Source organism: Sphaerodactylus townsendi, linkage group LG07 (assembly GCF_021028975.2).
Source record: "Sphaerodactylus townsendi isolate TG3544 linkage group LG07, MPM_Stown_v2.3, whole genome shotgun sequence".
NCBI classification, from domain to species: Eukaryota; Metazoa; Chordata; class Lepidosauria; order Squamata; family Sphaerodactylidae; genus Sphaerodactylus; species Sphaerodactylus townsendi.
In genome coordinates, this window is record NC_059431.1 from 101,273,109 (window position 1) to 101,300,227 (window position 27,119).

Sequence of the window (27,119 nt, forward strand, 5' to 3'; positions counted from 1 at the left end):
AACCTTCACAAAAAACCTGGGCACAGCGGAAATAATATTCTGAGAGCATTTTTTTGCAAGGCAAAGCAAGGGATACAGATGCTAGTGGAGCAGCAAGTGAACATTTACAGAAGGCTTTTCTGTCCTTTGCTCAGTGAAGAAATCAACAAATATATACCCTGTTTCCCCGAATATAAAACATCCCCTAAAAATAAGACATAGTAGAGGTTTTGCTGAAGTGCGAAATATAAGGCATCCCCCGAAAGTAAGACATAGCAAAGTTTTTGTTTGGAAGCATGCCCGTCGAACAGAACACAGAAAAATAAGACATCCCCTGAAAATAAGACATAGCGCATCTTTGGGAGCAAAAATTAATATAAGACACTGTCTTATATTCGGGGAAACACGGAAGTATAATTGAAAACTCACTATGACTGATGAAATAATTTTGCTTTGTTTAGTTAAATTTTACTTCTGAGTGTACAGTGCGGATATATTGGCAATTACACACTGCGAAGTTCCCGTGACTTCAAAAAGAATTGGCCCAGGGAGTCTTTGTTTCAGGGCATGTTCAACATTATTACCCACCGCCTTGTTTGCAATGGGGCAGGCATTACCCATCAGCTGGCTTTTTGCATCTGAGGGGGGGGGGATGTTTTGTGGGGTCTCTATCATGCACGCTTGCTTTAAGTTTTAATATGATCTTTAATTTTTATTTTTAATCTTATCAATAGATCAATATATTAATCGATCAATCTATCAGTAGATCAATAGATCAAAATAAAAAATGCAAACTATGAAAGAAAAGTCTTGAATATGGCATCAGTATACTTTGCCTGAACACTGATTGTCTTTTATGGTGGGAAGTGAAGGGGTGTAATGGGGATGTGCACTGCAAAAAGACAGTGAGAACTTCCATTTGCTAAGCTCCCCAAGCTGACAAACACTTGTCTCCCAATGTGCTGTAAACCCAAGCATCAAGACCGATGGGCTTTTCTCCATGTGGTCTGGAATCACTGATTGCTTGTGTATAAAACTATGAGGTTGGATATGTCCCAGTTTGTTGATCAAAAGCAGAGGCAAATTGGGTGTATTCTCAAAGGCAATTTGGGTGTTTGGACTAGTCTTATTGTTTTTGAATTTTGTTGGAGTTAGTATCAATTTATTGTTCTATTGATATGGTCATTTCATTTTGTTTAAAAAATCAAAGTATCTAAAGATGTGTGGTTGTGGGGATGCCATGGGCGGTAGAAAGGACGCAGAAGGTCAAAAAGGGGGTAGTCATCACCAACAGGGAGGAAGGTAAAGGGGAAGCATGCAAAGCAGCTCGAGTGAGTGCAGGGCACTGGCGTAATGCCCATTGGGCAAGGTGGGCAGCTGCCCAGGGCATCACCTTGTGGGGGGGGCATCAAAATGCTGCTTCGTTTTTGGGTATTTTTAGTGGTTTTCCATTTTTGGCCTGCAGGGGGTGCAGTTTTTTAGGCTAGTGGCACCAAGATTTCATCGTATCATCAGGTGACTGTCCTTATGCTACCCCCCAAGTTTGGTGAGGTTTGGTTCAGGGAGTCCAAAGTTATGGATTCCCAAAGGGGTGTCCCTATCCCCCATTGTTTCCAATGGGAGCTAATAGAAGATGGGGGCTACAGTTTTGAGGGTCCATAACTTTGGCCCCCCTGAACCAAACTGTACCAAAACTGGGGGGTATCATTAGGGCAGTCTCCTAATGAGACACTGAAAGTTTTGAGACTGTGCCTTCAGAAATGTGCCCCCCCCAGCCTGCAACCCCCATTGACAGCAATGCAGAAAACTCAATGCAGAACAAAGATTCCTGGGCAAATTTCGGGATGTTCTTGCAGGGAGGTCATTCTTGGATGTATCAGCACCAAAATTTCAGGGTATCATCTGGAGACTGTCATGATGGCACCCCCAAGGTTTTGTGCAGTTTGGTTCGGGGGGGGGGCAAAGTTATGGGCCCTCAAAAGGGTAGTCCCATCTCCTTAGCAAAGAATGGGGGATGGGGGCATCCAATTCAGGTTTTGCCCAGGGCTACAGTTTGCCTCGTTACGCCCCTGGTGCAGGGTAAGACTAGGTGGGCTGGCGGCAGGTGGAAGCTTGAAGAAGTCTGGGGCAAAATTGTGCCCACTGGCAAATCTATCCTTCTCTGGCAGGAAAGCAAAATTAAAATCATGCTGTAAGTGAATTTGCTTGCCGCCAAGAAAGTGGAAAGTGAAAGCGGGGCTAGAGGAAATAGAGAAAATAAATCCACCTGCTTGTGTCTTGCCTTAAAACTCCTACGGAGTCACCATAAGTCTACTGTGACTTGAGAACACTTTCCACCACCAGCTTCTTGAGCGAAGGACTCTGCTTGCAACAGATGGTTGACCTTTTCACAGATTTTTTTTGCAATCAATAGGCATGCGAACATTGTGCAATGTTTCAGGTTATCACTGCTCAAATTACAACTTCTATGGCCCTATTTAAGTAAAAAAGCACTTGATGATTACTTATATCCATTAGTGTTACAATATTTTATCATTCTATATATCCAAAAGCTATAGAAAGATTTTGCATACAACTGATGGTCTTCACCCAATGGGGACAGGTGTCTGTTTTAGTTTTAGCAGCAGCCATAGAGTATCTAAATGTTAGGAATGAACAGGGATATAATCCAGAAAGGTTTTGTCCAAGCTCTGTTGAAATTAATGGGAGTTCCATCAGACGAATTTAGACGGCATGCAGCATTCAGAAGTGCTGCTTCCACTAAAATTCTTTCTACTTGATTACATTCAATGTGTTTTAAAAAACAAAATTTAAAAAAGTGTCTGGAAAATATATATACCTTTATGAAGTTGAATATTTAAAAGACAATTTAAAAAAGATCAGTAATAACATCCTTACTGCAGCAAGGGCTGCCTTTGCGCAGAAGGTCGAAAGCGGTTGATTATCAGCAAAATGTAAGCTGCCATTTGTCAGCTAATCAATTATCTGGAGGGCTCAGCAGCTAACAGTAGACAATACTCCTCTTACGGATAGACACGAGTGAGCTGTATATGTTCCCTCTGTCATTGACAATGACATACAGTCAGCCCTGTTTGAAATGACATAAGGTCATCTTTTCATCCCCAGTGAGACTGGGCAGCTCTAAGAACTGTCGGCTGCCGTTTTTGAACTGTGATATTACAAACTCCACAGGCTCCTGCTATCTGTTTTACATTCCTTTGTTACTGAGTTCCTTAGGCTTCTGCAGATGAAATCAACATTCCCCCCCACCCTGATTCCTGGGCTTTGTACTTTTCTTCTTGTTCTTAAGTTGCAAAAAAAAAAAAAGCCAAAATTTCTAACCAACTGTTGGTTCAATTCCCAGTTTTCAACCAATTAGCGGTTGCTAATAGGTAATAATTCAGCAATTGATTTTTGCTTCTTCCATCCAAAGTAATAGGACATCTATAGATCATGCCATGTTGAGCAAGATCACTATATTCTGTGTTGTAAACAACTGCAGAATTGGAGCGCATTTGCAGTGAATTCATGACTGCACTGTAAGGTCCAGTCTGTAAGTAATTCACAGTTTCTCCTGCTACTACTACACTGCATTCAGTTGGCACCCAGAGTGTGGTGAGGTTGTCCAGTACATAAAAATGACTTAGCTCCTGTTTTGGTATCTTGTAGTCAAAATAACATTAGCATGATAACAAAAATGTCATACTTCAATTACACCCTGAAGGCAGATTCACAAAATCATGATTTTTGAATGAGATGGGCAAGTTATTTAAAGTTTTTCTGCAGTTATTTTTTTCAGTGTATTTGAAGGTAATATCTGTCATTGAGAACAAAGTTCATCTGTGAAGAGGAAATCATCATACAGTGTGGTCATTAATAGGTTAATACATTTCTTTGACATTGTAGATTCTAACAGCGTAGCATCTGATCTATAAGTGATAGATAATCCTGCCTGCCTTCATTGGTTTTATTGGGTCTATTTACTTTTGCATAGCATATCATTTGTATATATTGCATTTATATTTTAAGTATTTTGTATGTTTACTTACCACTCATCCTTCAGAACTGAGGTTATAAAGTAGCAGTTTGATCCAATCAAAGTTAACCATTTGACAATTTTATTTAGTTCACTCGGCGCATTAATCCTATCCTTAAACCTTCCCTCTCAGTTTTTGATTCCCACCACCCCCTTCGTATTAGTGGACTAATGTTAGGGCCAAATAACACAAGCCAGGCAGATTGTGTGCTGTTTTTCGATTTCACCTAGTGTTTGCTAGTAAAACTAAAGACAAAAGATACATTGTACCTGCAGTTAGGAATATGACTTTTAGTGTTACTTTTTTGGGGTATTTCTGGATCATCTCTGTGCACTTTTCAAAATGCAGTTTACAATCAAATCGCTATTTGAAACTACTCACTGTAACGTCTCCACGTGTAAAAGTTTGCCCAACATTAAAGAGCAGCAGCAGCAACGACAATAACAACAGAACAGAGCTAGCAGTGACCAACCATCAACAAATGGCTATGGGAAAGAAGAGTTTCACTTGCCTTCTAAAACCTATGCGTTCAAAAAATCCCTTTTCACATGATAGATGTCCTGGGGAAGGAATTTCATAATTGTAATGCTTCTAATGGAAAATATTGCAGCTTCTTTAGAATACCCACTTGGGACCTGTTTCACCATGCTGCTTTGTGCTTCATATGTGCCACTGTCGTGTAATGGTTAAGACATCGACCCTTTCCACATAAACCTTTTAAAATATTTTGAGGCAGGCAAACAAATGTTTCTTCCATTGAGGTCTGCATTGTTTTTCCCCCTTTGGTTCTGGAAACATTTTCAGCCTTAAAATGTTTTCAGTGAATTCCCTTTAAAATAATTCCTTAGGTTGAAACATTTTCAAAATGGCTACACTGCTGTGCAGTCACTTTAAGATGTTTTCCATGCCTCTCTGCCTTCACTGAACTTTCTCCTCAGCGCCATTTTCTGAGCTCATATTACGTTCCACCTCACTTGTTTTGGAGCATTTCTGTGAGTTTATTTTTGGGGAGGGGCTAATTTTTGAGACATTGGTTTGGAGAATCATAGCACATCATACAAGGTTTGGAGAATCATAGCTCAATGCTGTGAAGCATGGATGCATCAATTTATCAGCCAACTTAAAAAAGGGAAAAAAACAAGTAATGGCGGCCATGAATCATTCCGAGGGGTTGAGTGTGGTAGTATATCATGGGGGGGGGGGGGTGTTTGTGATTAAAAACATTTTCCAAATGTTGTAGGAGATTTGTGCGGAAAGGGCCTGTGTTGAACTAGGATTGGGATAAGCTTGCTTCAAAGCCCAACTCTACAATGATACTTACTGGGTGATCTTGGGCTGACCTAATCTACTTCATAGGATTGCTATCTGGGATAACATGGAAGAGGAGAAAACGTGTACCCCATCCTGAGCTTCTTGGAGGAAAGGTGGCATAAAAATATGATATATAGTGCCTTCCAGTGTAACTGCAATGCGTACATGACTACTGAAGTCACATAGCATATAACTTATTGCATGTTCTTTCTATCTGATGGGTATCAATGTGGTGGGAAAGATAACCATGATTAGTACTGTTCTTACGGGGTATTATTTACTTTCATTTCACATCAGTTTGTAAAAAATTTCTCAGAACAGCTCCACACTACCCCTCCCCGAACAATCTTGTAATGCTGACACACACCGAAAAAACTGGTCACAATATATTCTGCATCTCACAACCAATTACGTCCGAAATTAGGTTTCTTCCTGACCCATAGCGTGATGATCCCTATGGCTGCAGGGTTAGTAAAAGGATAGTACTGTTCTTCATTCTCTTTTCCTGGAAACTTGCTGTTGCAAACTATCCTCTTGCAAGCTCAACATCTGCATTGTTTCAAAACTCAGCAACAAAAGTTATCTAATTTGAAAATGCTCCCCGGGTGATAAGCTTACCTCCTGCTATGACCTAGTGGAAAGGGAAAAACAGAACTCACAAACTGCAGCTAAGCGGTCTCTTAAGGACAATCAGCCATTTATTGGATTTGATAAAACTTGAATGCAACCCTCAGGTCAGAAGTTTCAAACATGTGTGTTGAAAATTAGTTACTTGAAATTCATGATAAAGCATTTGCATTAAAATTAATGTCCTGCTTCTTTAAGTTGCTAACTCACTGCAGTTCCTCCTAAGTGTCTATATGGTATTCTGAGAAAACTGGATGGATCCATTTTGTTTGGTTTTTTAAAATGACAGCTTTTCACCTTCTTTCTGACATTTTTTTTTCAACCTGCTTCAAGCAGTGATGCTACATCATATTAATTAAATACCTATAATTTAACTTAATCAATTTAACTGAAATATAAATGATGTAATCTAACTGAAAATTATATTGGAGGAGAGGTCTCATCAAGTCTGGGAGACCCGCCATGGAATATATGATCATTATATGGTAATATATATTAGATCAATTGGTTTTGAACAATCGGCAGAATCTGTGAAATTGTATCAGCAGCTGCTGAGCCTATCTTCTAGTCATGTAGCTTAGGTTATTCTCTAGATTGAACATGATGAGCTGAATCTAACTAGCTTTTCTGCTGGTGAAAGTGGGAGGGAGGAGTCCTCTTAGACCACCCTAAAGGGCTGTGCTAACGAATATGGGACCTGTTTATACTAAAGTCATGTGGAATGAGAGCTGTAGCGTGCTGAACAATTGGGTGAAGTAAATGGGCTGGATCCAATCAATGAGGAAAAAGGCAGATTTTAAAAAACAATGACAACTCACCTCTGGGTACCAGCAATTGTTTTATGAGACTGTGTATGTGCAACCAACCAACCAAACAAAAAAAAAGATCAACTGATTATCTGTTCGTCCGTCCGTCTGTCTATCTATCTAGTTCTGTATCTCTGTTTCCTTAAATATGATAGACTTGAGTGTGTGCGTGTGTGTATGAGTGAAGTGCTGTTAAGTTGCAACCGTGTTATGACAACCCCAGCAAGGGGCTTTCAAGGCAAGTGAGATGCAAAGGTGGTTTTCCATTGTCTTCTTCTGCAGAGTCTTCCTTAGTGGTCTCCCTTTCAATTACTGACCCTGCTTAGCTTCCAAGATCTGACAAGATTTGTCTACACCATGCTACCTTCCCTCCAGACTCTTGCTTACTTCATGTATAATATTCTAGGTCTTCTGTATCTGATGTTAAAATGTGTTATTAGCACTGCATTATATAATACATGCCAACAGAATAAAATCAAGTTGAGACATCTGAGGGATTCAGGCATGCCACTTAGCTGCTTCCAGTAGAATGGCTCCCGTTGATCTTCCTTGATCCCTGAAACTGATCAAATGAGCAGCAAGGGGAAATAGAGAGAGTAAAATAGTGTCACATGACAGCAATATTTCCAGCTCAAAAACTTGAATGACGTCACTGTGTTCTGGTGATACTGTAGGAATCCCCTGGATCTCTATGGTTAAACCATAGAGCACCTTGCATTCCTAGAGCATCACTGCAATGTGGTGACATCAATTACTGTTTTCCAGCCAGCAATGACATTGAACGATGCCATTTCTGCCCATTCACAATGCTGGAGCCTCCAACTGCTGGACCTTCAAGGCCTAGGAACCCTAGAGGGATTGTAATAATGGGGGTGGAGGAAATCTGAAGAACACTGTCTGTTTTGGACTGATGTCCACAAACCATATGAAGATCCATCCCAAAAGAATAGATTACAGTTATTTAAAACTAATGTCTGCAACAAGAGGACAGATAGCAGGTGGTAGTGTATGGGGAGAGAGAGAGAGAGAGAGAGGGAGGGAGGGAGGGAGGGAGGGAGGGAGAGAGAGAGAGAGAGAGAGAGAGATATTTCTTATATCTGCTTGGGCACTTCACTGCATACAGCGATTCTATTTATCTTCCTTCCTCCCACCAAATCAACATCCAGGCCTGGATTAAGATCTTTAGATGCCCTAAACACTGACAAGATTATGGAATGCCCCACTCCCCCAAATATACTGTATATGTAATTCAAAATATAAACAATAGTAAACTGTAATATATATGTATATATTCTTATGAACAAATATCATTATTTGTATGAAACAAAACACCTATTATTCCATTAATTTCTTGTCTTGAAGATACATAGCATTTTAACTTCTACGAATCAAAGATGCAAAATAATGTTTACTGTTGCGTATTTATAATTTTATTTATACTACAAAAAGTTTTCTCCTTCATTTTTTAATTGCAAAGTCTTTGATTATACTCAAAATTAATCTGATGTAACAAATCTGCTTCAGTACTTAGCAGAGATAAGGAGAAAAAAACCCCTTCTATTGGGCTCTCTTTACTTGAGGTCCTTACTTATTTTGCTTAATGGTTAATCCAAGGCTGTAAACATCCATACATTTCAGAGGATCTGGAGGATGCTGGCAAAGACCAGGAGGACCGGGCTTAGACCAGGACACACTGCTGGCAACAAGGAACCGTCTAAGAGATACCAAGAATTCTGAGACAATTTTTTATGAAGGACCACCCCATAAGTGAAATTGCAAGAAATGTAGTGGGTGATGTTTGGCTTGGATCTGTAACTCTGTGCCTCCATAGAATAGCTTTGCCTTTTTGATCAGGGATGTCTTGTGAACCTGACAACTTTCAATGAGATTAGTCAGGTTGATTCAGCTGACTTAGTTGGAAGGTCTCAGATGTCTATACATTCGCAATCTAGCCTTGTATCCGATGCCTTGGAGGGAGTTTGTGTTCTTGTGTTTCTAGTAGATTGAGTGGCTGTGCATGGACTGGTGATTTAGGTTTGAAGTCCTTAATAGAAGGGTCACTATCGGTGGTGTCTGTGGATCAAGTAATGGCAACCTTAATTTTCCTTCTACATTTAATTCTACTTTATGAGTATCTATTCAAGACACTAGAGGATTTGCAGAACTCTAACTCATTTCAGCATGGCCTACTCAGGATAAAATCCTAGTGGCCGTATTCGACATACCTAGCCATCCTTTACGCCAGAAATACAGCAGATACGCTAGAATATTGAAAACTAATAGCATGTGGCATGAATATGATACATTACTGAGAGATTGTAGAATTCATTGCTTCTTCAGAACCTCACAAATTATTTATTTCAAATCAAATTTTGCTGACATCATAAGAAAAAAAATGTTTCCCGGTAATCCTTAGTGCCAGTGTTGACAGGTTGATGAAGGGACCGTGGTTGTTTATCATGATTATCTGAGCCTTGAACAGTTAAGTTTAGCTGGAGGTAGAAATGGTGTTAAGTAAAAATGGATCATGCTCACTGTTGATACTTCCAAAGTTTCTGCAATCAATTTTTTAAATAAAGAAATCTCATTAAATTATTTTTATGTAGTTTTATTTTTTGTTGCTCCTCTTCCCATTTTGCAGGCAATTAACTGCAGTTTAACAAACAAAAAATGAAAATGCAGTCACAATCCAACATCCATTTGATTTCTGTTGACTTCAAGCATGAGAAATAAGTGTGAACTTATAGCCCTCCCATTGAAACAATTGCAATTTTAAGGGAGCGGTTTTAAATCAGGTCTACTCAAGTCCTATATTATTCAGTGGGAGTTATTCCCAGGAGAGTATCAGTAGAATTCAGCCTAAGAGTAATTAACTTTGATTGCATCATACCTGTAATTTTAAAAAAATGGTCCGGGCAAAGTTAAATTGGATTTATTTCAATAGGAAAATTCAATACATGCTTAATGGTCCAATCCTGTGTGGACTTATTACCATCTAAGCCTATTGAAATAAATGGGTTTAGATGGGATTCATTCTTCATAGGATCGCACTGCAACCTGCTCCTGTGAAAATCAGGGAGGCTGACTGGTTTTAAAAACTTGTATAACACTTCAAGGTGGTATTCCCATTAATCCTTTGATGGTATTTTGGGGGAAGAGAGTTCTATCATTTCGGGACAGTGACTAAAAATGAGTCTCCATTTTTCTTGACCTACTGTCAATATAGTACAATCAAGGAGGCACTGTTAATCATAAATGTCACATAAGATGCAAAATGATTTCTGAAACATGTAGTATGAACCCATGCTATTGAGGGTTTTCATATATTAAAACTGTAACCTTGAACTGTGTCTGCAAAGTAAAGTGAAGTCAGGACACTTATGAAATGGACTCTTACAAACATGCCTCTAGATTTGGGTCCAGTACCTCCTTAGAAACAAACAAGGTTTTGGGTTATAAGCTTTTGAGTGTAAAAGCTCCTTTTGTGAGATACCTTTGAGTCTCAAAAGCTTATATCTAACAGGTCTCTAAGGAGCTATTGGACTCAAATCTAGCTCTTAGTCTGCTCACTAACACATCTACTCTCTGAAATTATCAACATACCCCTGCTTCTGTTTCTTGTTTGTCTTTTTATTGATGGCTTTTTCCCTATAGGCCACCAATTAAAAAAAATATAGTTTACTTTAGTTTTTTAAAAAAATATTATAGTTGTTATTTTGCAAAAATCTAATAATTACCAGTGAAACATATAAATTTAGAAAAGAAGGAAAATGTGCGGGATTGCTGTCTCCTACTTAGACCTTCAAAAAAAGACATTCAGTCAAGCCATCAGCCCCATGGCAGGTAGTTACTAACTGCACATTCTGCGCAGGAAGGTCATTGCTGATTGGTTGTCTGATTTAAAGCCTAGCCTTGCTGATTGCCTCTGAAACTATAGGTATGCCTGTATGGAATAATTTATAGTCATTATTTTTGTAATGCGATGGAAGTCTTAGTATTAGAGAGCATAGTAGCATAAACATAGCAAAGCAAATATCAGTTTGTCGGTTCATTAGAAATCTATTCCATATAAGACCATTTTGTATCTGCAGCTTATTTTTTTCTGATTTCATTATGTCCAGGTTTTAACATCTCTGGTCTATTGCTATGCCTCGCTGTGCTAGATTAAAACACCCTTTAGTGACCGACATTTTCCTCTTTGAAGATCTTTATGAACTGTAATCATTGGCTAACCTTTGCATTTTAAAAAAAGCCAAGCAGTTGTGTTGAAGCTTACTATCTGCAGATTAAGAACCAATCCTCATTTTCAGGGGGAGAAATGTGATACAATGCTGTTGGGACTTTTAACACTTGAAGACGAAGAAAAGGGAACCACAGAGTCACTACTTCTACTAGCAGCACTCTCACATCACCTACCAAGGGCTCCCCAAACCTTTTGAGCCTGTGAACACTTTGGAATTTTGACACGGGGTTGTGGGGGCTATCACAAAATGGCTGCTCCTAGAGACAGAGCGAATGACGAAAAGCTGCCTTAGGAAGCAGAGCCAACCACAAAATGTCAGGCGAGTGAGGTAACTCTTCAACATTTCAAGCAAAAGGCCTGTTTAACAGGATGCCTTTTAAAGTGAGGAAATTATTTAAAATGTTTTCATGCATACACACAGCTTCCCTGCATGACAGATTCTAAGAACTTCGTTCTGTGGTGGAAGCTGATCAGCCAATCAGATCTCCGACAGTCACAACTTTTTTAAAAAGTCTGCACAGCCAATCAGAAGCCCCAGTGAGCAAAAGCCATACCCGGCCCTGCTTATTTTCTACAAACAGTTAGCAAGTGCCAGAAAAGGTGTTGTTCGGTGTCAGCACCATGTTGGAAAACTGCTACTTGATACTTTTTTAAACCGGAGAGGCTGAAGATGAAACCTAAGACCTTCTGTGTGTCAGTCAGATGCTATATCTAAGACATGGCTCATCCTCATAAATAAAAAAAATATTTTAAATATCCCATACTACCTGTCCCACCAAAAACTTCCTTGCACATAGAGAGCTACCATGTCAATGATAGGGTTAAACTAAAGTCCATCTTCCTGACATGTTAGCTTTCTGTGATCCAAGAATTTGATGTGGAGGAGTGTTCCTCCATGTTGACTATACTACACTAACATACAGCTTCCGAATTCTGAAATGGGGCAATTTTAGAATAGGAATACCTAGAACAGAGATAAATCTCTCAAAAAGTATAGATTGGCTGTTAGCTAACATTGTCTCTTAGTGGAGTTGCTAACTAACCTGGAGAAGAATGTTGTGTCTCTTTAATGGAGGCTTAATAGGAAGTTATTTACCCAGTGCCATTAGTTATTTCCATGCCTGAAAAGCTTGTGCTTTTCCACACTTTAAGCTCTTTTAAAGGTACATTTTTTCCCTCCAGGCCAGTTGGCAATTACATTTTACATCATTTTTGGAAATCCTGTAAGTAATAATGCCATTATGTCTTATTAGGTGCCTGATGTTTGGATAATATTTGCCAAAAGCCTCTGACAAATCTCTGTTTTATAGAATTTAACGGATCACAGCAGTGATTCTTAATTTTTAATCCATTACTGTCTACCACGTATACAACATTATTATCAAATGCCCTTAAGCCACTAATAAAAGAACGACAGCAACAGGAAAAATAAGAGCAATCATTGCCAGGTTTATATGGAAGTTAGTCCCATTATATTCAGTTGGCCTTCTCCTAAGAAAGAGTTCTTGGGGGTGCAGCCAAGAGCAGCTCTATAGGCAAGCCAGTTGTATGTACAGAGGTATATTTGTGATCTTTGTAGACAAGATCTTTGCTTGAAGGACTGATTTCTCCCTTTGAGATTCAGATTAGCCTGTACACTCCAACAGACACCAGCTGGATGACCTTGGGCTAGTCACAGCTCTTCTGAGCTCTCTCAGCCCCACCTACCTCACAGGGTGTTTGTTGTGAGGGGGGAAGGGTAAGGAGTTTTGTGAGCCCCTTTGAGTCTCCTATAGGAGAGAAGGGGGATATAAATTCAATTCTTCTTCTTCTTCTTCTTCTTCTTCTTCTTCTTCTTCTTCTTCTTCTTCTTCTTCTTCTTCTTCTTCTTCTTCTTCTTCTTCTTCTTCTTCTTCTTCTTCTTCTTCTTCTTCTTCTTCTTCTTCTTCTTCTTCTTCTTCTTCTTCTTCTTCTTCTTCTTCTTCTTCTTCTTCTTCTTTGTGATGCTATTACAGTGCCTCACTGTTATTTTCTTTCTGGAGCCTCATCACACATATAATATTTACTCCAGTGCAAAACTAGGTTTTCATCCAGGTATACCATGACAAACTTGTATGCATTTGTATACAGTTAAATTTATGTCCAGTAAAAACATTGTTTTGGATGTATAACATTATTTTAGAAGGTCTTACAGTCAGAGTCATCTTCCTCTCAGCGAATAAATATTGTACTTTGTTTCATGGATAAAAGGGTATTGGAGGCAAGTTATGAGGCAGTATTCTTGTTGTATTCCTCTTTGCTGTGTCCCCGTTTTACAGTCCAGTCCTGCACAGAGTTACACAGTTCTAAGCCCGCTGACGTCAAGGGATTTAGAGGTCTGTAACTCTGCTCTCGATTACGCTGTTCATGGGCTGAGGGATGAATCTGAGATTTTATGTGCAGGTTGGTTGAGCAGTAACAACTCCTTTCCTTTCAGAAGCCATATGCAAACAAGTTCCTTAAATTCCCAAATGCCTCCCATTTGCACCTAAAAGTATTGAATGCCACACAAGGTTCGTAAATTGCCTAGGTGAGGATGGAAGGGTATGGCTTTAAGAATCACAATATTAGAATATTTTCTTCTTTCCAGTCATGATGTTGCTTGTTTCATTTATATGCCGCTTCTTTATTTTGGTGACCTTCTCAATCTTTATTTGCTGAGTCTGTGCTGAATATGTGCTAATTCTCAACATGGCCTCATCTGTGGGGCTATGGGCAGAAAAAAAACAGGGAAAAAAACCAGATTTGCATTAAAAAAAATCCAAAACAAAATAAAAAGTACAGGAGAAGGGTAAAATTCCTCAACACCTTTATGAAAATAATGCACCTTTAAGAAAAGAATGTACCTGTCAGAAAAGAATGCCATCTGATGGCCATTGTGGAAGGTGCTGAGGAAATGAAGTGAGTTCTGTGCATCCTTGTGAGTCTGTACTTGTATTTCCCTGTTCAGTGGGTGTCTCCAACATCTCTCTGGCCCCTTCCGCACACACAGAATAATGCATTTTCAAACTACTTTCACAACTGTTTGCAAGTGGATTTTGCTATTCTGCACAGCTTCAAGGAGCATTGAAAGCAGTTTGAAAGTGCATTATTCTGCATGTGCAGAATGAGCCTCTGTTTCAAACATAATCTTCTCATCTTACTTTTCTCTGATTCTGTATAGTTCTAAAAGTTCTGAATCTTCACTGCCCCTTATCGATCCCTGAAATAAATTAACATGTCCCTGAGAGTGAGCAGAAGGCATTTCTCTCACCACAGAGCGACTGCAGAGGATTCTGCATAATCAGGGAATGCTTCGTCAAAGGATGTAATTTAGGGACGGACTGTTATTTTTCTGGAAACTATGCACTATTTATGTTGATCGATATCAAGAACCTTTCTGTAGTATTGAAAACTGTTGAAATTGTGATGTTATGAATCACTGGACGTTTTAATTTTCTTTTGTTCTGTCCTGCAAAATAAACAGTGACAGGTAGTAAAAATAATGGGAGAATATGTACCCTGGAAGTCTGAAAAAAGATCTTTGGAATCCCCTTGAATCTAGCAATTCAAATTATTAGCCAATTTTTCTCCAGTAGTTTTTAAAATCCACAATATATCTTTCTGGAGCACTCCCAACAATATTCCATATCACACATCTAAGCCCTAGTTAAGTTGTTCAACCTCAACACCACTTTTCAGACTCATGTTTGGTGGACCCCAATTACAGGAAAGCATGACTTGAATGGCAGCCTTGCCAAATTGTAAAGAAGTTTTTGTTAAATGGGAACGGCAAACAAGCTTAACGGTGCTGTGCCTTTACCTTTTCTTATGTAATAGCCCAATTTCACCCAGTTTTTAAATGTTGGAATCAATGAGATTTAAGCACATGATGCTTCATGCATTCACAAATAAGCACTGGATATCAGCCTGAACAGGTGGAAGTACTCAGATATGATTTGGCCTTTTTTTGGTCAAATGGAAAATACCTTTTCCATCATCTGTATGTCTTTTGTTGAAAACGAGTATCTACAAAATTTCTGTACATACTTATCTATCCTTGCAACGAAGTCTCAAATTCCCATCTACAGTTCTTGTGTTTATTTGAATAGAACTAATTACAAGAGCGCTCTTCAGGTTCTCGGCCTCTGAAATCCTCCTCCCCCCTCCCTTTTGAAGTACAATCAGTATATTTGACAAATTGGGGAGAAAACTTTGTGTTCAAAGTACTACTAAGCGGCTTGTGATGTTTCGTGCCACTGTTCTGTCTCTTATTTTGTGGCAGCTTCGAAGGAAAAGGGAATGTTTCTCCTATCTGCCAAAGCTAAGGCTGAGGGGAAAAAAAAAACACATTCCACTTTGGTATTCGCAGTACAGTTATGACAAATGCATGGCCTGTGTTCTGAGTGTTAAGGGAAATGTAAAAACATGTCTAGTTGTTGCGAATGCTCACATGGTGATTTGTTGGTTTGATTCTTCAGGTCGTGATTTGGCAAGCACAACCCTCCCTGGATACCCTCCACACGTCCCCCCTGCTGGACAGGGCAGCTATTCTGCTCCAACACTGACAGGAATGGTGCCTGGTGAGTTTTCACATTGGAAAAAAAAAGCTGTCTTTTAGCGGCAGAGCCAAGCGCTTCCTTTGTGTTCTGCTTTATACCAGAGGCAGACAAAGTTATGGCGACAAAAGGAAGACGAGATGTAAAATGGGGCAAATTAAACATCTGCCTTCCTATGCGCTTCATAATTTCATCGTTCCCACATTGACCCATAACCCAAATAAGCTGAAGAACAGGAGGGCGAGCTAATGCAGCCTGTGATAAATCGGTGGGAGACATAAATCCATGCACTTGGCTTAACTGGAATTGTGGAATCTAATATTCAGTCGGAATAGACCGGGGGAAAAAAAAGTATTTAGCCCTGCCACACAGCTGTTAGATACACATGATAAATTGTACGTAAGGTTAATCTCAGACATACCTCGCTCCTCTGAATTTTTGTCATGTGAATCATTTTAATTAACTCAGCCATAAGCAGAATCTCCTATTTTGAAATTATGCTGCTTACTATGGGTGCCTGCAAATGATCTTACCCAAGGCTTTTCACACGGGAGATCTTAGCCATTTAACGTCTCCACTGAATCACCTAATGTTCCTCAACGTTCACCTTTGCTCTTGATTATATCTTCTTGAAGAGAAGTCAACCATTTCTTGGTTGTTTTCGAAGTCACTGTGGCTTGAGCCGGGTTTGAGCATTAGAATACCGTGTGCCCTTTGCCATAGGAAGGACATTCAAACACTTCTGGAGAGTTGGAACAGTGTGATGCGTTTTTTAAAAAGGCCCTCAGCAACTTAATTTATGAGAGCTTTACATTGCAAGTGCAGGAGCATTATTTATCCTTGTATTTTAGTACTGTACTTAATTGCTGGAGAGAGATGATGATTTAGCATAACTTTTTTTGTTGTTCATAAATGGAAACCAGTTAAATTCCCTGGAAATATAGAGGTTTCTTTTACCATGCTACCACCATCTCCAGTTCTGAACAGCCACATTGGTTCACTCGGAAAAAGATCCTGGTAGGTTCCCCTCTGGACTATTCTACACTACTTCTGCTCTCTCTGACTATTAAACTAGTCAAAGTCTATTTGTATAAATAAATAGAACGACACTGTTATCAATATCAATCCGTTCATTGTTCATCTGCTTGCCAGCAGTTTTTTGCTCTATTGGTGAGTACATGATTGATTGACATGTCTTCTCAACCATCCATTTTTATCTGTAACTCCAATAAAAGTGTTATCTGAAAAATCAGAATGCGATCTTCCTCTCAAACTCTCACACTCTCATTCATAGACCCAGTGCTTTCTCACACATACATTGGGTTATGTGGACTATTAAAAAGACATGACTTTGTGCCAGTCTCCATCACTCTAATTAGCTTCTGTTTCCTTAATTTTGTTATAGAGTACATAGGTGAACTGAAGATAATGGCCATAATCCATGGTGCAGTGGTTAAGAGCAGTGGACTCTAATCTGGGAAACTGGGATTGATGTCCCATTCCTTCATATGAGCAACTAGCTTTTATCTGGCGAACTGGGTTGCTTCCCTGCTCCTCCACAGGCAGCCTGCTGGGTGACCTTGGGCTAATCACAGTTTTCTCAGAACTCTCTCAGCCCACCTACCTCACAAGGTGTGTGTTGTGGAGAGGAAGGGAAGGAATTTGTAAGCTGCTTTGGAACTCCTTACGATTGAGAAAAGCAGTGTATACGTCCACACTCTTCTTCCTCTTCTTCTTATGAACACAGCAGGAATTCTGTTTTCTAAGTAGGCTTGGTGATATTTTTCTATAAATGAGTAGCCTGCTTGCCATGTGAATTAAATGGGACCTAGGCAGGGTAGAGGTGCTGCTGGTCAGCAATATAGTAGCCCGCCAGATACCAATGCTCCACCCCCCTTGAAAGATCAGGTTTACAGTCTGGTGGGTGGGTGGAATATTAGAGCTATGTCTCCATGGCTGCTCATATCTCATCTGTGACATGCAGCTCTTTAAATAAACTTCAGTAAGTTCACCAGCTGCTCTCTCTCTGGAAAAGCAAGATCTGGCTGTGATTGCCAATGATCTGGTCACATCCATGTTAGTTTACTGCAGTGAACTTTATTTAAAACCACCTGAAAATTTCAGGTGCCAAAATTAGCTGTAAAGTTGGTGACTAGCAGAACCATTCAAGAGGCCAGGAGGTTACTGGAAACATAGCTCACTAGTCATGAAAAAAAAACAACCCTGATGGCTGTAATTAAAAAATCTGGTTCTAATAGATAAAAGTTTGAGCTAACTAGGACCAGAGTATCTCAAGGGCTATCTGCCCCCCTTGTTAACCACCCCACAGCTGTTAAGATCCTCAGCTGAAGCCCTTCTCTGTATATTCTTCCTATGCAGAGGTGAGGAGGGAAAACCTTCCCTATTTATGGAATTCTCTCCCTGCATCCACTCACTAGTATCTGCTCTATTAAGCCTTAAACACCAGGAGTTGATGCTGCTTTTGGCCCCGGTTTTTTTGCAATAGGAATGATTTCCTTTCCTCATGATGGATTGTTCTAACTCCTAGACCAGTGGTGGTGAACCTTTGGCACTCCAGATGTTATGGACTACAATTCCCATCAGCCCCTGCCAGCATGGCCAATTGGCCATCCTGGCAGGGCTGATGGGAATTGTAGTCCATAACATCTGGAGTGCCAAAGGTTCGCCATTACGGTCCTAGACTGTAGTTTTAATGCTTGTTCTGTTGCTGCTACCAGCTATTATTGCTACTTTTTTGGGTGTATTTTATAGTATGACGTTTTGTAAGCTGTGTTAAGACTTGTGTTTTGAAAACAGCATAGAAATGTCTCAGATTTTTAAAAAAACCCATAATGTCAAACTGCCTTTTAATATTTTTTTAGTTTTAAAAGTGGTTGGGTGTTTAGCATGGTCGGATGCCAGGTAAAGCCCCACCAAGTGTCTGCAGTTAGTCACCTATTTCTTGGGAGAACCACCGATAGTTCTTGTTCAAATGAAAAAGCCAACCATATGTGTCAGTGAACTCCAGTTCTGTTGCCTATTGCTCCAGTGGTTTCTGGAAAGATGCCTTTTTTAATTTATTTATTTATTTATTTATTTATTTATTTATTTATTTATTTATTTATTTATTTATTTATTTATTTATTTATTTATTTATTTATTAGATTTTTATACCGCCCCATCCCCATGATATGTTCAGAAGGTAACTGTGTTGTTCTGCAGTAGAACAGCTACATGCTAGTCCAGTAGCACCTTGGAGACTGGACCAAATGAAGGCTATATTTGATGATGGGAGCTTTGACTCTTGAAAGTTCATATCCCCAAAACCTTGTGGTTCTCTAAGGAGCTACTGGACTAGAATCTAGCTATTCAGAATAGTTATCTTAAGATCAGAGGACAGAGCGACAGAGAAAATGAACTGCTCCCTTCTGTTTGTACATTCCCAGTTTAACTTGGGTTCATTTGTTCTTTTGCTCATAGATATTCTCCTTTCCCCTGATATGTTACTGAAAGATATAACTTGCAGATGGTGGTGTGTATGGGATTAGTGGCAGTGCAGATGCCTTTGGCTGCACAGTGGATATTCCACTGTTGCTGTGCTATAGAAGTCCGACTCAATAGGATTTTTTGTCCACAGAAAATCCAGCTGCAAATTATTGCTGTACGGTAACAGTGATTACTGCAGCACACGAAAGATTGCTATTGCACAACAGTATTGCAAATATCCAATGTGTGGGTGACATTTGGTCTAGTGATAGTGTCATGCCCCTAGAGACACCCTCACTATTTTCCTTATTTAAGCCTTTAGTTAGAATGGGTTTAGTTGCTTTTTGTACAGCATTCTGTGGGAGGGAACCTTAGTTAGACCCTGTCCCTTTAAGAAGTGCTCTAGAGGCAAGAGCAATATAGCATTCTTATTGGTTAGCAGTTCCTGTTTTACAGTTTTGTTTTTAGTTCAGGTGTCTGGGAAAGGCTGGAGACAGCAATATCTCACATGTGTAAGGTGTTACGTTTAAGGTGTAAAAGATCCATGATGTTTTCAGTAATCCAGTTTCAACAGAATTACAAGGAAACAGAGTCCAAGTAGAAGACTCCAGGAGATCTCAGAAGCAGCACAAGCAGCACAGACTTCCTTAGAAGCAGTTAAGGAAAGAGTTGACGTTCTCAAGTTCTTCAAACACTCTCCAAACATTCCCAGCATTGCAAGTGTTCTTTATTTAGTTAGATTTCATGGGATGAGTTAGAGTCCTAAACTTTCAATATTATTAAACCATTTCTGAACTGTTATTTGTCTGTGGGTCTTACACTCTGTTCTGGCCAAGTGCAAGGCACCTGAATTTTAGTTTGCTTGGGGAGCAGACAGTGTCCATGAAATAGCACCAGACCTAGTCACTGAAATGAATGAGTCTGGTATATGTCTATGCCAGCCATTCTCAACCAGGGTTCCGTGGTACCCTGGGGTGCCATGAGCATGTCCCAGGGGTATCGCGGCAACACTACCCCCCCTCATTTTTGTGGTGTCTCCCACCGGTGCCAACAAAGACATGGAGCTGACCCATGGGGCAGGGCCTGCTGCAAGGTCAGCAACCACCTCCCCCCCAGCGCTTCCCTTCACCCTGGGAGGGGAAGGTGGGGGTGTGGCAAGCAGGAGCAATGGGAGGGGAAGGTGGGGGGTGGCAGTAGCGGTACCGTGAGATATGAAGAATGAGGTCAAGGGTACCCTGACCTCAAAAAGGTTGGGAAACACTGGTCTATGCTCTTACAAATAGCTGCTATTTGAGGTAGTTTTCTGTCAGTAATCACAAATTCAAAAATTCACATTTTTTAAACAATAACCAACCCACTTAAGATAAATTCTAGTTTGAATTTCAGTGTTCCAAGCTCTGTTGGGCTAATTTCCATATTTAATAGACTTTAGCTAGGTAGTTACCATCATTGCTTCAGCTCTTTCTTTAGTAACTGCCTTCTGCTGTAGAAACGTGAAGGTTATCTGCAATTCTTTCCAAGCTCTCTTCCTCATTTAAAGCTAGACATTGCTAACTAGCATCCAAACTAAGTTCTTGATCCTCTCTTGTCTCTTATCATTTAGAGGGGCGGTTTCGGAAGCCTCTTGTGAATTCATGCAGTCTTTTATGATTTGGCTCTGAAACAGCCGATAGATCAGCTTTATTACACGCACATCAGTGTTTGCACTCTGATATGACTGGATTATTCTGTTCTGACATTTTTACAAGGAGAGTTTGTTCCACCAATTCTCAAAGACCCACTTCTAGACATATCGATCTCTTGTAATAATTATGAAAGCATATGCAAAAAAGTGGTTCTGATACAACCTTTAATAATTAGCCTAGAATTATAGAATTCTGAAGTTATTAAGTCATGGGAAGAGGAAGAAATGCAAGCTAAGAAATAATTGAGTAGTGAGGAATCTTTCCTTTCATGTTTTCATCTTACCTTACAGCCTGGTACTGCTTTACAAAATGTTACTGTTGATAGGTAATCTTTCATTTATCAGTGTGTATACAGTGTTCATAATGCATGTGCAAGAGCTGAAGGTCTGAAAGTCTGCTGGTTTGAATCCAGATGTATCAGAGGAGGCAAGCGGGGAGGGTTGGTGCTGCTGGGCAAAGCAGACGGGAGGCTGGGCTCTGAGGCAGAATGCCCAGGGGGAGGGAGGAAGTTTTATTTTATTAAACTTATAGGCCGCCTATCCCCGAAGGGCTCAAGGCGGCTTCCAACATGGCTGTTACATAGACAGCAATCAACAACATAAAATACTAAAATCATTAAAACCTAAGAACTAAGCAGCAGTTTACTACAGAACTATAGGTTAAGCAACCCAGTTCATAAATTAATTAAGACAGGCGCCCCGCCGAAGGCCATTAAAAGAAGAAAAAGGGGAGGGAGTAAGTAGGGCCTGGGATGGAATTTATAAGTAAGACAGGCCCAGCTTTAATAGAATGGAACGGCAGTCTCAGTTTTGATTTCAATTCCAGTGTCGATAGGGGGCAGTAGATCCACGGTCGGCCTCCCCGAAAGCCCGGTGGAAAAGCTCCGTCTTGCAGGCCCTGCGGAACTCATTAAGGTCCCGCAGGGCCCGCACAGCCGGAGGTAAGGCATTCCACCAGGCGGGGGCCAGAGCCGTAAAGGCTCTGGCCCGGGTTGAGGCCAGCCGTATCATTGCAGGACCAGGGGTCACCAGTAGATCTGCCGTTGCCGAGCGCAGCGACCTATGTGGGACATAAGGGGTGATGCGGTCCCGCAGGTATGTGGGCCCCATGCCGCGTAAGGCCTTAAAGGTTAAAACCAGCACCTTGAAAACGATCCGGAACTCCACCGGAAGCCAGTGCAGACGGCACAGCACAGGGGTGATATGATCTGAATAACCACCACCTGTTAGAAGCCGTGCCGCTGCATTCTGGACCAGCTTCAGCTTCCGGATCAGTCGCAAGGGAAGGCCCGCGTAGAGCGAGTTACAATAATCAAGCCTCGAGGTGACCGTCGCATGGATCACAGTGGCCAGGTCGGACTGGGAGAGATAGGGAGCCAGCCGCCGTGCCTGGCGAAGGTGGAAGAACGCAACCTGGGTAACATGGGCCACCTGGTTCTCCATAGATAATGAAGAGTCCAGGCGGACCCCCAGGCTGCGAGCCAGAGATGTTGGGGCTAACATGACCCCCTCCAGATTCGGCGGCTGAAATTCCCTCGGTCTCTCCCCCCGGCCCAGCCAAAGGACCTCCGTCTTCGTTGGGTTAAGCTTTAACCTACTCTGTCTCAACCAACCAGCAACCGACTCCAGACAGTGCTGTAGAGCTGCAGGGGCGGAGGTCGCTCCCCCCTCCATCAACAGAATGAGCTGGGTGTCATCCGCATATTGGTGACAGACCAGCCCAAAACTCCTCACCAGCTGAGCGAGGGGCTGCATGTAGATGTTAAATAAGAGCGGGGAAAGCAAGGCCCCCTGAGGAACCCCACAATTAAGTGGGGCTCTGTGGGAGGCCTCATCCCCGCACCATACCTGCTGGCCCCGACCCTGGAGAAACGAGGTAATCCATTGAAGGACTGTGCCTCGCACTCCAGAGGCAGCCAGGCGGTGGATCAAAAGGTCGTGATCGACCACATCAAACGCTGCTGTAAGATCGAGCAATACCAGCAGCGCCGATCCGCCTCGGTCTAGCTGCATGCGGAGCATATCTGTGATGGCGATGAGAACGGTCTCCGTCCCATGCCCAGCACGGAAGCCGGACTGGAAGGGATCGAGTGCCGATGTGTCCTCCAGAAAGCCCTGAAGCTGCTCCAACACCACTCTCTCAATTACCTTCCCGAGGAACGACAAGTTCGAAACGGGACGGTAATTGGCCAGATCTCCAGGATCTAAGGATGGTCTTTTTAAGAGTGGGCGGACCACTGCCTCCTTCAACCCACCCGGAAATACTCCTTGCTCAAGGGAGCAGTTAACTATATTCAACAGGTGGGGTCGTAACTCCTCCCGGCAAGCTTTAATCAGCCAGGAGGGGCACGGATCCAGAGGACAGGTAGTAGGTCTAACAGCAGCTAGGGCCCTGTCAACATCGGACTCACAGAGTAGGGAAAACCGGTCCAGACTAGGACCTGAAGCCGGCGAGGGAGCCTCGAGTTCTGTTACTGTATCAAGCGTGGCCGGAAGGTCCCGGCGGAGGGATGCGACTTTATCTACAAAAAAGCTCTGAAATGCCTCACAGCCAATTGCCAATTGAGAATTTGTAGACCCCTCCACCAAAGAGGTGAGGGATCGAACGATCCGAAAAAGTTGTGCTGGGCGGGAGCTAGCAGATGCGAGGGAGGACGAGAAATGGGCATTCTTCGCCCTCCGTGTCGCCAACTCATAGGCCTTCATAAACGTCCTATAAGTTGTTCGCGTCCCTTCGTCACGGAGCTTCCTCCACACTCGCTCTAGCCGTCTGAGTTTCCGCTTCATTTGGCGCAGCTCCTCGGTATACCAAGGGGCCTGCCGTAAGCGGGGACGCAGAGGGCGCTTGGGAGCAATCTCCTCGATGGCATCAGAGAGCCTGGAATTCCAGTCTGTCACCTGCTCATCGAGGGCGCCAGGGGGCTCAGGGTCCCGCAGAGCATTCAGGAACCTATCTGGTTCCATAAGTCTCCGCGGGCGGACATAAATAAGTCCGTCGCCTAGACGGGATTGGCACGGCAAATCCACCCGGACCCTCAGGGCAAAATGGTCGGACCACGGCACTCTGCTAACAGAGGATACGACCATATTCACTCCTGCCCCCAAAACCAGGTCTAAAGTGTGACCGGCCTCATGAGTGGCGTCAGTGTGTAATAGGGAGAGTCCCAGCGTCGCCATGGATGACACCAGGTCCGCTGCCGCTGAGCATGAGGCAGTGTCCACATGGACGTTGAAATCCCCCAAGACAATAAGTCGGGGGAATCGCAACGTCCACTCGGCCACCGCCTCCAGCAGCTGCGGCAGGCCGTCACCGGGTGCGCTAGGCGACCGGTACACCAGGAGAACGGCCAACCTCTCCCTTGACAGCCACTCCAGTCCGGCACACTCGAACCCGGAAATTTGAGGGGCAGGGACTGCCCTGAAGGCGATAGACTCCCGGATGAACATCGCCACACCTCCCCCCCGGCCCTGTGTTCGAGGCTGGTGGACACAAGCGAAACCTGGGGGCGAGACTTCGTTCAAGGCGACCGTTTCGCCTTCTCGCACCCAGGTCTCAGTGATGCAGGCCAGGTCCACTGACTGCACCCCGAGGAAATCTCGGAGTGTCGTTGTTTTATTATTAATGGACCTGGGTGCGAGGAAGTGCCAGGTGGGGCTAGGGACAGCGAGAAACCCATGGGAGAGCCGTCCTTGCCCCTCCCCTCCCTGGCCTAAAAGGAGAGGTGGCCCCACAGGCAAAGGGGCCAGTCAGGGGACTGGTAGGGCTTGACTGACATCCAACAGGCCAATGGCAGCTCAGGAGGGGGTTTTCTCGTGGCTTTGTGTAACTCAACTGCAAATACATGGAGACTTGAGAAGTATGGCAACCATGAGGTTCACCTCAACTCTGTTAACATGCTGGTGCTGTGGTTGAAAAGAGTACACTTTGCCTTCCAGTGAGCACTGGAAAACTTAAATATGAGTAACCTTAAATCTTTTGTGTAGGTCGATGCTGTCAAGCAACCATGACTGTACGTTTTGATATTGATTGGAGTCATAGCTGTAAATTACTCCTCAACTCACATTCTTCTCTATCGACAGTAAGTTAAATATGAACAGCCAGTGTGATGCAGTAACAAAAAAGGCTAATGTGATCTTGGAGTGTAGCAATAGAGGAACAACATGAAAACTGCAAGAAGTTATAGTCCCATTATACTGCATTGACCAGGCTCCACCTGGAATATTTTGTGCAGTTCTGAAGGCTGTGGACGAAATGAAGTAGGTACAGAGGAGAGCAATGAGGATGATCAGAGGCCTGGATATCAAGCCCTAGGAGAAAAGGCTGATGGGAAAGTTTAGTCTGGTGAAGAGGAGGTTGAGGGGGGAACATGGCTGCTCCCCTTAAGCATTTGAAGGGCTGTCACTTAGGCCCCTTCCGTACATGCCGAATAATGCACTGTTAATCCACTTTCACAACTGTTGGCAAGTGGATTTTGCTATTCCACACCGTAAAATCCAGCTGCAAAGTGCACTGAAAGTGGATTGAAAGTGCATTATTCTGCATGTGCGGAAGGGGCCTTAGAGAAGGGCAGGCTGTTCCTGTTGGCAGCAAATGATAGGACTCTCAATAATACATTTAAATTTCTGGTGGAAAGGTACTATCTGGATATTAGAAAAAAAATTACAGTAAGAGTTGTTCAACAGTGGAATCAACTGCTGAAGGAGGTGATGAGCTGGCAGTCTTTAAGCAGTGGCTGGACAAACATATATTGGAAGTGCTCTGGGCTGATCCTGCATTGAGCAGGGGGCTGGACTAGATGGCCTGCATGACCCTTCCGAATCCATGATTCTAACTTTTAAATGCTACTCTTCCCAAATGTACCACCGCAACTTCTTTTTCCTGTAGCATCTATGCAGAGGACAATTTAAACATTGAAGTTTTTTAGGCATGAAGTGACATATAATATAAATCAATAAATACTGTGGGTTTTTTATTATTAAGTACATTTTAAACACATTCTTCCTCCAAGGAGTGCTGGGTGGCAAACATTGTTCTCTCCTTCGCCATTGTATCCTCAGAACCACCAAGCTAAGCTAGGATGAGAGTGTGAATGGGGCATGTGAGCTTTATGGTCAAATGGGTATTTGAAGTTGTGTCTCCCAGATTCTAGTTTGACACTCCAATCTCTACTCACTCGATAGTATGCCTATTTAGAATGGTATATCTGTATCCATAAACTAAGCCCTTGATGACGAATTCTTTGTTTCAACAGTTGTGTTGCAGAAATAACAAAGAAATTGGGTCCAAGGCCGATTTACACTGAATGGCAGAGGCATGGGGAACTCTACCACGTAGTTTCTGATACCTGCATCCCACATGCAGTCATAAACAGTCCAGAAGTCTGGGATGACTGCTGTAGTCTGTTCTCATGTGAACATTGGCTGGCTGAGAGGGAGGGTGATACTTGCATGGGAAGTACCACAGGATTATCCCTCTCCCCACATAGATATTCCAGAAACATTTGCTGGTCCATTATGGGGCAAAACAATACAGAAGTAAAAACATGTTGGTGCCTCGTGTAAATCAGCATTGCATTATCTTTTTAAAATTACTTAATTTATAGTCCCCTCTAGGCTTGGAGATTCGAGTGCAACATATACCAGATTCGGCCCAAATCTGGGCGAATTTGGACATATTCGGGCAAAAACTGGCGGAATATGTGCTGCCCGAATATGAATGAATCCGAGTGCAAGGTATTCGGGGTTTTTTTGGTATTTGTTTCACATTTCGGCCTGCAGGTGGTGCATTTTTAAAGCTAGCAGCACCAAAAGTTCAGGGTGTCATTTGGAGACTGTCCTGATGATACCACCTGAGTTTGGTGAAGTTTGGTTCAGGAGGGCCAAAGTTATGGATCCCCAAAGGGAGTGCCCCATCCTCCATTGTTTCCAATGGGAGCTTACAGGAGATGAGGACTACCCTTTTGAGGGTCCATAACTTTGGCTCCCCTGAACCAAACTTCACCAAACTCAGGCAGTATCATCAGGACAGTCTCTGGATGATACCCTAAAATTTCGGTGCTGCTAGCTTAATAAATGCACCCCCTTCAGGCCAAAATGTGAAAAAACACCAAAAAACCCAAAGATTGACCGGAATTTTTGGTATACTCGAATATTTGGTTATATCTGAATATGTTATTTGTCTCATTCGGGTTTACAGATAATTTAATGCCCAAATAAATCCAAATCTGAATTATACAGAATTTTTAGGGTATTGACCAAGCCTAACCCGACCTTTCTCCCCAGTGGGATCCCAAAGTGACTTATTCTGTTCTCTTTTCCATTTTACTATCACAGCAACTCTGCAAGGTAGTGTATGACTGACCCAAAGTTTCCCAGCAAATATCTGTGACA

General features: G+C 42.1%; 1 protein-coding gene across 2 annotated transcripts in view; it reads left to right on the forward strand.

Annotated features, from left to right (window-relative positions):
• Positions 1-27,119, forward strand: part of PAX5 (paired box 5) — a 279,887-nt gene that overhangs the window by 200,624 nt on the left and 52,144 nt on the right. For both annotated transcript variants that reach the window (XM_048502545.1, XM_048502546.1), the window contains exon 7: positions 15,482-15,583. In XM_048502545.1, coding sequence (XP_048358502.1) covers positions 15,482-15,583 — 102 coding nt within the window. The remainder of the gene's footprint in view (positions 1-15,481; positions 15,584-27,119) is intronic.